This window comes from Terrapene carolina, unplaced genomic scaffold (genome assembly GCF_002925995.2).
Source record: "Terrapene carolina triunguis isolate 2854851 unplaced genomic scaffold, T_m_triunguis-2.0 Scaffold68, whole genome shotgun sequence".
NCBI classification, from domain to species: Eukaryota; Metazoa; Chordata; order Testudines; family Emydidae; genus Terrapene; species Terrapene triunguis.
The window spans coordinates 2906055-2919537 of record NW_020664419.1 but is presented as its reverse complement, the minus strand read 5'-3'; the positions used below and the strand labels follow the sequence as shown (position 1 = coordinate 2919537).

General features: G+C 43.4%; 1 protein-coding gene across 2 annotated transcripts in view; it reads left to right on the top strand.

Annotated features, from left to right (window-relative positions):
• The window catches only part of EXOC4 (exocyst complex component 4), a 611454-nt gene that overhangs the window by 143875 nt on the left and 454096 nt on the right, over positions 1–13483 (top strand). For both annotated transcript variants that reach the window (XM_026648604.1, XM_026648605.1), the window contains 2 exons: positions 975–1120; positions 4712–4800. In XM_026648604.1, the coding sequence (XP_026504389.1) occupies positions 975–1120; positions 4712–4800 (235 nt within the window). The remainder of the gene's footprint in view (positions 1–974; positions 1121–4711; positions 4801–13483) is intronic.

Here is a 13483-nt window from a genome sequence, read left to right as displayed (position 1 = left end):
ATGAATTAACAGCACTTTTTAGTCTCTCTTGTTAAATATATCCATTTAAATATTCCAGGAGTGTGGTACATATATTTAAAGGGATACGATGATGTAGTTTATGCCCTAAATTTAAGTTTTAAAAAAAAAGAAACATGTCTTACAAAAACCGATCTAAAAACAAATAATTTAATCATGCGCTGTATTTCAGTAGAGTTGGTATTTTGTGTTTTGGGAGGAGGTAGTGTGGATATCTGTGGTACAGAAAATTCAAACACAGCGGCACCGGGCTGGTGCAGTAGAACCAAACATTGGAAATAGGGTGACCAGATGTCCCGATTTTATAGGGACAGTCCCGATTTTTGGGTCTTTTTCTTATATAGGCTCCTATTACCCACCACCCCCGTCCCGATTTTTCATACTTGCTGTCTGGTCACCCTAATTGGAAATAGTAAACAGAAGGGGAGTAAAGTGTCAAATTCCTTCATTTTAAATTATCTTAAAGCCTTGTCTACACTGTGAAATTTTGTAACCCCCCCCCCCCATCATTGCTGAACAAGTTCAGCTTCAGTGGCGTCAGCAATGTTGGGAGGCCTTGTCTAGACAGGCCGTTGCTAGTGTTTTAAGCACCGTGACGTGGAACTTTGGTAATGATAGGTCTGTAAACACCAGCTGCCAAGCTACAGTAGGGTTCTCAATGTTGCTAACATCAGTGGAGTTGTACCAGTATTGACAGCATCTGAAAAATTTTGCAAAATTTCTGGAATGTAGACAGTGCTTTTATGGTGGTCTTAAATTGGATGAGTGACTTAGGAGCTAAGATTAATTGAAAATCAATAGGACTTAGGCTCACAAGTCACTTAGGCACTTTTAAAATTTTTACCAATTGTCATTTTTTAGTTTAGCAGTGTCCTGTTAAGACACTTAGGATTTGTGAATAAACTTGCATCGCTGTTCTATTTCAAATGTTTCATTCCTCTTCTCCCTGCTCCCAGATGCTGCTGACAGAATACTTGGATATGAAGAACACTCGGACTGCTTCAGAACCATCAGCCCAGCTTAGCTATGCCAGCTCTGGGAGAGAATTTGCTGCTTTCTTTGCAAAGAAGAAACCTCAAAGGCCTAAAAACCCTCTGTTCAAGTAAGTGTTGTTATGATGCCGGAATAGTACCTGGCATTGAGGTTGTCTCTGGAGCATCAAGTATTGTGCACTTCTAGCAGTTAATAACGTTTTCAGACACTTCAAATGGAAATGAACTACCAGAGCTGGAGCTCGTCTGTCATCCTAGAGCCGTATTGCTGATTCTTCTTCACTCTTTATATTACAGTAGTGTCCAAAGGCTTCACTCAGGAATGGGGCCCCCTTGTGCTAGGTGTTGTCCAACATGTAGTAAGACATCATGCCTGCCCTGACGCGCTTACAGTCGAAGTAAAGCACAAAAGCACACAAGCGAGAGCAGAAATCAAAGGGCTGCATAGGGAAAAGGAGAACAGGACAAACAAGATCATTGTGTAAAGACTAGGCGGTTAATCCTATCACGTTTTTAAGGAAAAATTTTGAGTGAAATTGGAGTTGAAAGTGTGGAGTAGAATGAAGCAGGTGGGAGGGGAATGTAGGAATAAGAGTGAGGGGGAGTGGGAGTTGGATATGAGAGAGGAAGAAAATGTGGGGAAGCAATTTGACTTCCAGGGTGAGGGAGGTTGGTGGGGTCTGGGGAGTAATACAGATAGGAGGAGAAGATTGGCCTTGTCGTTAAGGCACTGGGTCAGGAGGGGACTTGTGTTTTATTCCCATCTCTGCCACTGGCTTCCTGCACTAGTCTCTAACTTCTCCCTGCCTCATTTCCCCAGCTGTAAAATGGGGATCTTAATACTTCCTTTCTCCCCATCCCTTTGTCTGCCTTGTCTATTTAGACTAAGCCCTGATGGACCAGGATTGTCTTTCATTATGTATTTGTATAGGGCTTAACATAAAGGGGACCCGATCTCAGCTGGGGCCTTTGGGCGCTGTTGTAGTACAGATACATAATAATAATGAGGAGGAACTTCAGGCAGAGAGGAGGAACAGCAGGGTAGCAGAGAAGGAAAATGTGAAGTCCAAATTTAACAAATCCAGTCAATCTGTTGCTCTGAGGAAACTGGAAGGAAATGAATGTGGGCGTAGGCCTGTCCTGCTGGAGTTGGAGGTGGGGGTCCTCCTGGCTAGGTTGGCTCAGCATGTGGAAATGGGGAAAAATGCAGGAACTTGGCATCCCTGGATGGCTTGCACTAACTTTGTCAGTGGGGCGGGTTGGGAGAAGATGTGTCCTGCATTAACACTCTTCTGCACTGCTGAAGCAGCTGTTTGGTGGTGGGCCTCTTTCCAGCCCTCCCTAAAGCTTCTCCTGCTTTCTTTAATCATTAAGAACCAGCCAGTGGCCTCCTTATTTTTTCTTTCTTTTTTGTTTCTTTTAAACCACTAATACAAATAATAACTATTATGTTATCTAATCCTTAACTATAGCAGACACTGGCAGTCTGCTCTAAGTTTTTATTGTCTGTGTTCTGGTAGGGCCTAAAGGGCCAATGAGAAATCAGGGCTCCTTGTGCAAGGCACAATACACACACACAGTGAAAAGGTGATCCGAGCCCCAGAGAGCCTACAGATCACTAAACATAATCCCCTGGTATCAAAGGCTTTCACTTTTTCTAAATAGTTCTCCAAACATCTGGTCCACCCGTGGCTGATCCAATGGGTGGCTTTAGATCCACATCCCCAACATTTCTTTCTCTCCAGATTCTCTGTCTACTCCTGTCTACTCTGCCAGAACTCCCCTTTGGATTTAATTCCATTGCTAAACTGACTTGCAGATGTGCTTTGAAGCACCACAGGGCTGCTCTCCTTTCTCCATTGCTTAGCATGCAAATTCTCAGGCGTTCTCAGCCCCTCTCAGTCTGAGGAGTGAGGAGGATGAATTCATCTGCTCTGTTTCACCCACAGCACTCTAAGCCTGTGTACTCATTTCTATCAGTTGAAAATGAAGTTAAGGATAATTGGTTAACGTGATGGTGCCTAAGTTCATAAGAATAGCCATCTTTTACCACTCAGGCTCTTGTCACTAAGTCACTGCTAGCACCTTAGTGACAGTGATGCTTATCAGGATCTCTCATTCTGTTATCTGTCTCCTGTCAGCTGTCACTACATCCATGGAAATCTCTCTGTTGAAATGGAATTTCTCTATCCGCCGAGGGATGCACATGTTTGATAAAGTCATATTCTTGTCGTCTATTCCATCTTCATGTTTTTCTCTCTGGACAGAGAGGCTCTCTTCCTTGTATTTCCATCACCTGCTTCCAATTTAGAGAAGCCATCCACTTGTCATAAAAATCTCTGTGTTTAGAGTCCCGACTTTGGAAATCACTTGAACAGGAGATGGAGCCTTGCTCTCGTAGACAGATAGAGCTGTATGATGTGTGAGCACTTGGTATAGCTCCTTGGAAGCGAATTTTGTAGATACTGGGTAGAGGGAGTGTGATCTAACAGCACCAGTGGAAATCAGAACTTCTGGGTTCTGTTCTTGAGATTTTGAGACTGACTTGGTGTCATTTGGACAAGTCATTTAATTGTTCTGTGCCTCAATTTCCCCATCGCTGAAGTGAGTGTAATACCCATTCAACAGGGCTGTTGCGTAGCTTACCTGATGAATGCTTGTAAAGAACTTTGAGATCTTCAGATGAAAGGCCCTACATAAATTCAAATGATAATTTATACTATAATATGCCCTAGTCAGTCATGGCTCCATACATAGTGTCCATACTGTGAAGAGCTGGCAATCTGAACAAGCAAAAACGATACCCATGTTGTGTGGGAAAGGGATGGGTGTATAAGCAAAGTTGTGATGCGTCCACAATGTGTTAAGCTCATGTTTTGGGGTTTTGAACACATATGACTATATATTCGTTTTATTTATATTATAAAAGCATAGTTTTAGAGACTTTTTTTTGTTGGAATCACTTGGGGTTGAAGTGGGGGAAAGGAAAGGATTGCATGAGTAAGAGAAGGAAATGGAAACTGGAGGCAGGGAGCAGAGAGGAGGAGTGGTGAGAAGTCAAGCAAGGCAGGGGGAGTATAAAGTTGGATAGCGGTAGGAGAGGGATGTGCTGTAGGGGGCCCAACAACATATGACAGTACAGCAACTGAGAGGAAAAATCCAGTGTCCAGGTCTCAGAGCTGAGTGAATGATAATGCTAGGAGGCTGATAAGGCTTGCTGCTGTCATGCGCCATCAGAGAAGTCTTCCGGGCTTGGAGCCTGGGTGGGTCTCTGTGTCTGGTGGGAGACTGAAAGGCTGTTTCACTGCCTGTCCCCCAAGCTCTGTCTAGTGCCAGCTGCTTTGAGGAAAGACTTCCAATGGAGATTTCCATTGTTAGCTCCCTATGGGCACCTCCTGGCTGCTGCTGAGGCCACACAATAATAAATAATTGACTAGTTTGTTACTCCTACTTTTCCAGGGGAGTATTGAGTTTTAATCACTGGCTGCAGCACTTCCTTGTTAAGAGCTGAGGTGTGGGTTTGGTTTTGTGGATTCCACCTGTTTGCTGGGCCTTCTCTGTTTGGAACGCGCCTCGCTGTCAGAGCTAATGGAATTAAGTAACAAATAATTTCTCATTTAGTCTAACACAGTATCCCAATCTTTGTGGCTACAGAAAAGTCACTATGAGTTGTGTGACTGACTGCATGCTTTTTATTGCAGGTTTGAATCGTCTTCCCATGCTATTAGCATGAGTGCCTATTTGCGTGAGCAGAGACGGGAGCTCTACAGCAGGAGTGGAGAACTTCAAGGTGGGAAGCTTGATAGCTCATTAGTTTGGTTGATTGCTTTGCCAAGTATCTGCAGACCCTGCCTGGATGGCTCAGAACTGTTGTTAGCTCCTCTCTAGCAAACCATATGCAGGGCCACAGTCTAAGGCCATGTCTACACTAGCACTTACGTCGGCAAAACTTGTTGCTCAGGAGTGTGGAAACCTCCCTCCCCCCCCGCACCCCGGCGGCATGAGTTTTGCTGGCATAAGCCCTCATGTGCACAACGCTGTGTTGATGCTCTCCTGTCAACATAGCTACTGCTGCTCGTTGAGCTGGTTTTATTATGTCAACTGGAGAACTCTTTCCTATCGTCTAACGCGGCTACATGAGCACTCTTACAGCGGAACAGCTGTAAGCTTGGAAGTGTAGACATGGCCTAAGACTCTGTAAACTTGGCCAGCTCATATCCTCTATTTATTTACTCTAGGTAGGAAGGCAAACACTTGTATATTTTCTTTTTTCCCTTTCTAGCCCCACATACTATAGGTGTGAGTTTAAAAGGACACTCATAAAACAATGACTTAAAAGAAAAAAATCTCACTCTAAATGATGCTTTTGGAAGATTGAAACTGATGTTTGTTTCCTTACCTGAAATTTATTTCCACACTGGCACATGCACATGTAATATCCCTGGCTGGGTCATCTCCAGGAACTGAACTCTGCATCTGAAAGTATGAGCCTCTACTGCTTGAGCTAAAAGACTGTTCTTTTGCCATTGAGGCAGTAACAGGCACACAAGTCTCTTTACCTGATCCAACCACTAGAGGGGGACAAAGAACCACAATGTGTTAATGTGGGTTGCATGTTTTTTGAAAAGGTAGATTTGGAAGGCTGAGCTGTTGCCATTAGTTTATGTTGCTCGTGAGAGATGGGGTGTGTATGCTGCTATAAAATATATATATAATGTGTGTGTATGTATATAATGTGTGTGTGTGTGTGTGTGTGTGTGTGTGTGTGTGTATATATATGTATAATATATATATATATATATACACACACATACACACACACACTATGTATATATATATATACACACACATAGTGTGTGTGTGTGTGTGTGTATATATATATATATAGTGCATCTCTCCTCTGAACATTGAACAACTGTAAATTTCTCTTCCTGACTGCATTATCCGTAAGGGATGACTTTTTTTCAGCAGCAGGGGAGAGTGGGATATTAGGTAAAATCTTCATAGTAATATGTATAAAAAAAGACCAGATTGGTTCTATATAAACTTATCTAGTCTCTTACAGCATGCATATTGCCCTAATGCACATGCATTATGGGATCTCCATTGAAGTAATTGTTGTCCAGATAGCAGTGATGGGCAGAGGCAGAATTGTACCCTGAAATCCTATTCACAAGAATATTGGGGTGATTTTAACAGATGCTAGATATTTACAGCTGAGGAGTCAGGTGATTTGTAGTTCCAGTTCCCTCCCCAGTGACTTACATCCATCCTCCAGCCAGAAGTTGACCCTACAATAACTTGAGAGAAAACTCTTATGTAGAGTGCAAAAAGAACGAGGAGTACTTGTGGCACCTTAGAGACTAACAAATTTATTTGGGCATAAGCTTTTGTGGGCTAAAATCCACTTCATCGGATGCATGCAGTGGAAAATACAGTAGGAAGATATATATACACAGAGAACATGAAAAAATGGGTGTTGCCATACCAACTCTAACGAGACTAATCAATTAAGGTGGGCTATTATCAGCAGGAGAAAGAAAGAAAGGAAAAAACAAAACAAAAAAACAACAACTTTGAAATGGGCCATCCTGATTATCACTACAAAACCGTTGACAAGAAGGTATGAGTAATGGTAGGGGGAAAATTAGCATGGGGAAAATAGTTTTTACTTTGTGTAATGACCCATCCACTCCCAATCTTTATTCAAGACTAATTTAATGGTGTCCATTTTGCAAATTAATTCCAGTTCTGCAGTTTCTCATTGGAGTCTGTTTTTGAAGTGTTTTTGTTGAAGAATTGCCACTTTTAGGTCTGTAATTGAGTGACCAGGGAGGCTGAAGTGTTCTCCGACTGGTTTTTGAATGTTATAATTCTTGACGTCTTATTTGTGTCCATTTATTCTTTTGCGTGGAGACTGTCCGGTTTGGCCAATGTACATGGCAGAGGGGCATTGCTGGCACTTGATGGCATATATCACATTGGTAGATGTGCAGGTGAACGAGCCTCTGATGGTGTGGCTGATGTGGTTAGGTCCTATGATGGTGTCCCTTGAATAGATATGCGGACAGAGTTGGCAACGGGCTTTGTTGCAAGGATAGGTTCCTGGGTTAGTATTTTTGTTGTGTGGTGTGTGTGGTTGCTGGTGAGTATTTGCTTCAGGCTGGGGGGCTGTCTGTAAGCAAGGACTGGCCTGTCTCCCAAGATCGTTGAGAGCTTCTAACAAGCTCTACCCTGCTGCGTCTAAACTGCAGTATGCACAACCCTCACCTTTCTCGTCATAAATTATCTGATTTTTTTCATATCAAATGGCTGTAGGATTTAATGACTAACTCCACCAACGCCACCCATTGCATCCAGAAATCAGATGGAGCAGCAGGATCCAAATCCAAGAGAGGGAATTCCTGACAGGAGTCACATGCTTAAAGCTGTGAGAGGAGCTGCCACTGCTTCCTTTCAGTTTTGGTATCTTCCTCGGTGCTTTCAGGCCTACTGGGATTATCCCAATTGCAGTCTTCCAATATAACGATCGTGTCATCTCAGGACCTGGCTAGTTTCCTATTTAGCCTTTAGAAAAGAAGGGGTTTGAAAACAATATTAATCCATCCCACATGCATTTCCTCTTTCAGTTCTGCTACGGCTTAGACGTTGTGGTGATCGTGGTTTTTCATATACTCCTCTACCTCGATATAACGCTGTCCTTGGGAGCCAAAAAATCTTACCGCGTTATATTGAACTTGCTTTGATCCACCGGAGTGTGCAGCCCTCCCCGCCGGAGCACTGCTTTACCGCGTTATATCCGAATTCGTGTTATATTGGGTCGTGTTAAATCGAGGTAGAGGTGTATAATTATGCTGTTACTTTGAATTGATGGTTTATTTTATATAGCTATTTGTTTATGTGATAGTACTATATGAACATTGATGAGGCATATTCCCTGCCCTGAAGAGCTCTCTACCCACGGCCCTAATCCTCCAAGGGATTGGAGTCTAAATGAGGCCTGGCCTACATTAGAAAATTAGGTCAGGGGGGAGGGGATAGCTCAGTGGTTTGAGCATTGGCCTGCTAAACCCAGGGTTGTGAGTTCAATCCTTGAGGGGGCCATTTAGGGATCGGGGGCAAAAATCTGTCTGGGGCTTGGTCCTGCTTTGAGCAAGGGGTTGAACTAGATGACCTCCTGAGGTCCCTTCCAACCCTGATATTCTATGATTCTGTGTTGCTCTGGCATGTGAAAAACAGAAGAATTCTTCTGTCGACCTAGCTACCGCCTGTTGGGGAGGTGGATTACCTATGTCAATGGGAGGGATTCTCCTGTCAGTATAAGTAGTTTCTACACTGACGTGCTACGGCTGCCCAGCTTCAGTGGTGCAAGTGTGCCACTGTAATGTTTTGAATGTAGACAAGCCTGAGATAAGACAAATCGTGGGACAACAGTTCAAGAGAAGGGAGAGTATGAAGATTTCTGAAGTGAAGAAATGGGTTTTAAGGAAGCATTAGAAGTAGAAAAGAAAGAGAGCTTAAGAGAGATGATCAGGGAGACGGTTCCAGGCATAGGGGTGGGATGTTAGGAGTGGGAAGAAAGGAGGAGGAATCACAAGACTTAACAAGCCAGAAAGAAGTCATAGATGTAGGTGGAGACAAGATTATGCATCCCTTTGTGTATGAGTCTGAAAAGCTTGACTCTAATGCAATAGGAGATGAGCAATCAGTGCAGGGAGTCAACAGGGAGGATAGATTAGGTGAATTTAGTAAGAAATCATCACTACTGAGCCAGAGGGAAAAGTTCCCTGTTAATTTTTTTCTGTGTTAAAAATCTCCCCGCCTCTCTTTCCATTATAAAGTGCTGTTGTTCCCTGTCAGCTAGCCCATTTATCTGCCTGATCCCTGGATCACAGCCAGATCTGCATTTCCGTTTATCCCTTCAAATATAATTGAATTGTTCAGTCAGGTTAGCAGAAGGCTGACTTGCAACACCATGCTCCTCTGAACACCACGAGTTGCTCTTCTCAACAGCCTTATCCATGGGGGTGACTTTTTCAGCAGCAGCAGGGAGAGGGTGGAATACTAGGGGAAAAAATCTACTGAAAATATGTTCAAAGTAACACATAAAAGAAAAACTTGAAGTTCATTTCATGCCAACTTTTTGAAATAGTTTTTTCATTTCAGTTCCCTTAAAATCCACAACGGTCAGGCTGACACTTGGTCGTTAACTGGCGCCATTTGGTCTGAAATCATGCATGCCATAAGCACTGCAATATCACCCACTATTGGAAAAGACCCTGCTGCGAGAACGTTAGGGATGGAAGCATTAATTCTTGAAGGTCTAACCCCAGTGAAGTCAATGGAAGAAGAATCAGGCCCTAGTTTTCTTTGCTTTTGTTTAAGCTGGACACCTCCCATTGTTTGCAAGAAAAGTTACGTCAATTCACAGTCATTAAAAAAATTTGAAAACCTAGTATTCCTCCCTCTGAGTTAGTACAGAACCAGTGTCCCAGCGTGGTGGTGATGGGGTGTAATGTTTCTGGAGGAGGGTTCTGTCTTTTTTATGAGACATAAAACATGGGTCCTGACCACTTATGGGCATTACATTCATTAGCTGCAGCAGATACATAGGAATTCTATCTTGGTCAGATTCTAACTGGGAAAATTACACTTTCCTTCTTACATTTCTCCTGCAGTTTCAGTTGGGTTTGGTATTCCTCTTCACTGATAGCCTTAGATAGGTAGTATTTTGCTGTGCATTGTCAAAAAGCTGCTGTATTTCACCTCAGAGGTGACTGCATTTCAGTGGTCAATGAAGTGATTTCTATGTATAAGCTATATTTTATTTTGCTTTTAGAGTGCTTTGGAAATGGAATCCCTTGGGATGCAAAATGTTGGTGGCGTTGGGGATACTGTAGCTAGGCCAGCATGTTCTTCAAATGCCATGTGCTTCTGGTTCTCATCGTACTGGGTGAGATTTGGACCTGGAGGACATAACTTTTCCATTCAGAGGAGAAAGTTATTGTAAAATACATATATTGTTATACCATTTGGGGTAGTCAGATCACCATTTTGGGGAAGTTCTTACACACCATTTGGTCTTGCTGGATAGACAGCTCTGAACTGAACTATAGCCTGTCTGAAGTCTAAAGGTTGGCATAATTTAAGAAGATGGTTAAAACAGTTCAGTTCCATCCTAACTGCAAGTTTGAACTGTATTGGGGGATCTGGATTACCAAGCTGTAACTGCTACAAAAATGGTGGTATTTGCAGTGTAGATGGGACTTAAAAGAGAATATACAACCTTAAAGGTGGGTCATCATCCCACTTTGCATTCCGCTCTTTGCATTCTGTTCTTTTGTTTTTTAGTTGAAACCATTCTGGACAGTACCATTGCCTGTCTGTTTTTTATTTGTATTATGGTAATGCCTAACGGCACCAACCTAGAGCTGGTCTTCATTATGCTAGGCATGATATGTACATATGGAGACAGCCCATGCCCCAAAGAGTTTACAGTCTGTTGTTTTTCATGTTTCTCTAGCTATCATCAGCAACACAGCTGGACAATGCGGAATGCATTGTGCTCTGCATGGCAAAAGACAAATGATAATTGACATGGTTAAACTTTGTGTGTATGTGGCTGGAATGGAAGGGAGGCAGCAGGGGGAATTTTGGAGCTACCTTGCTAACTGGTTCAAAGCACACAAGTACAAAATGCAAGGGAAAAACAGTGGCAGCCAAAAATTAAAACTCAGTGGGTTATATCCTTGTTGTCTTATACATCTGAGGAAGGAGTCTAACCTAAGCTGCTGATCTTTCTTACCAATGGCTATTCCTGTGTTTGCTGGATTCAGAACACCTGAGGTAGAAAGGCCGTGGAGCATCTTAGCAGCAGCCAGATACCATAATGATGTTTGTTTTGCTAATAATTTCTAGCACAGTATCATTTTGTCGAAGGTGCCGTTGGTCATGGACTCTTAAATACACCAGGTGTTATATCAGGTCCCTGTCGCTGCAGGGAGTTGTGTAGTTGTTTGGAGTGTCCGTAGAAGCTGTGGTCTCAGTTCAGTTTATCAGCAGAACTGGTAAGGGAATTTTTATATGCTGTGAAAATCCTGAAGAGCCTTGAGGGGACTGATCAGCATGGAAAATAGCATCCAGTCCCTCTCAGTTATCTCTGCTAGTGCAGGCCGTAGAAGTTCATATCAAGGTCAACTTTGCTAGTGTTGTGCATCTGGGGTTTTGATTTTAAGAATGAACTGTTAAGAGCTGCTGAACAGTTAATGGAATCCGCAGCTGCTCAGCACCTCTTAGAAGTTTGGACCCTCATTTCTTTCATCTGAGGATCTCAAAGCATTTAAAGGTCAGTATTTTATTCTCATTTTATAGTTGGGCAACCTGAAGCACAGAGTGAGTTGTCCAAGGAGTGTACAGACTCCCAGAATTAGGGTCAGAACTGTGGAGTCCTGACTTTTGAGTCCCTTGTTGTTCAGAACACTAGTGCATGCTGACTAGGTGTAAGTATACATTAGCGCACCATTGATATACTTGCTGGACTGATAGTCTCGCCAGATGGTGTCTCTCTGAAATTCCAGCTGTAATAATGTGCAGTGTATAATGATCAAAATGTTCTAGTTTCACTATTATTCCCTAGAGTGTAAGCTCCTTGGAGAATGGCTGTCCTCCTTCAGTGTTTGGGAAGTGCCAAGAGCAGGGGTTTTCAAAGTTCATTGCACCGTGACCCCATTCTAACAACAAAAATTACTACATGAGCCAGGAAGGGGGACCGAAGTCTGAGCCTGCCCTCCCTCTCCCCCCCACAAGGCTGGGGGGTGGGGGGCAGGCGGAGCCCAAGGGCTTCAGCACCAGACGGGTGGCCTGTAACCTGAGCCCCGCAACCCAGTGGTGAAGCCCTCTTAAGCTTTGGCCCCAGGCGGTGGGGCTCGGGCTTTGGCCCCAGGTGCCAGCAAGTCTTAACACCAGTCCTGGCGACCCCATTAAAACCACTGAAAACAGCCTAGCTCCATCTTCTTTGGAACCCCCTTCAGGTAGTTGAAGGCTGCTATTAAATTCCCCCTCACTCTTCTCTTCTGCAGAGTAAATAAGCTCAGTTCCCTCAGCCTCTCCTCGTATGTTATTTGCCCCAGCTCCCTAATCATTTTCGTTGCCCTCCGCTGGACTCTCTCCAATTTGTCCACATCCTTTCTGTAGAGGGGAGCCCAAAACTGGATGCAGTACTCCAGATGTGGCCTCACCAATGCTGAACAGAAGGGAATAATCACTTCCCTTGATCTGCTGGCAGTGCTCCTACTAATGCAGCCCAATATGCCGTTAGCCTTCCTGGCAACAAGGGCACACAGTTGACTCGTATCCAGCTTCTCGTCTACTGTAATCCCCAGGTCCTTTTCTGCAGGACTGCCACTTAGCCAGTCGGTCCCAGCCTGTAGCAGTGCATGGGATTCTTCTCTCCTGAGTGCAGGACTCTGCATTTGTCCTTGTTGAACCTCATCAGATTTTTTTTTAGCCCAATCCTCCAATTTGTCTAGGCTACTCTGGACCCTATCCCTACCCTCCAGCATATCTACCTGTCCCCCCAGTTTAGTGTGATCCGCGAACTTGCTGAGGGTGCAGTCCATCCCATCATCCAGATCATTAATGAAGAGGTTGAACAAAACCGGCACCAGGACAGACCCCTGGGCACTCCGTTTGATACCAACTAGACATCGAGCCATTGATCACTACCCATTGAGATACACTGCAAATGATTTTTGGTGGGGCTAATAAAGCCCATTTTTAAATTCAATTTACAGAAGTCAAATGATTCAATGTTGAAGTTGCTACAAGACAGTAACTGGCCAGATTGTGAGGTAGTATGTTCATACTATATTTGTATATTACTTCGTCTCAACCTTTTGCCAAAGATCAAGTGTAGCATCAGTTTTAATAGCTGAATAATCCTTTACAGTAGGGATGTATCCATCCCTTGAAGTACGGAGGATCTGAAGGTTGTCTTCATGTAGGTCTGCGGTCTGGCTGAGTTACTTATTGCTGTGGCAGGGTCATTAACTCTTAGAATTTTCTGACTTTTATGCATTTAAGATCTCAACCGTAGCATACTTTGTTCCCCATAAGTGGATCAGAAGTAGAGCTACAAGAATGTGAGCTCATATAAGGGGCGTGTGTGGATAAGTTTGACCATCAGGGAGCAGAGCCTGGAAATTGAGATGTCCTATTATAAATATGTTTATAAATGAGTCTCGAGGATGCCCAGAGCCTTAGATGGATGCTCTTTGGTGGAGTTTTAAAATTTCAGTGTCAATAAATCAATACTCTTATTATGGTTTGGACCCAGGTGGAATGTTCACTATTGGTCAAGTGCTAAATACAAGTGGAATATGCCAAGTATAACATGATTCTGCTTTGCACTGGAAAATTGGTATTATTCCGGTTAAATCTCAGCATGTGTACCATTGGTTAGGCTTCTTCTGCAG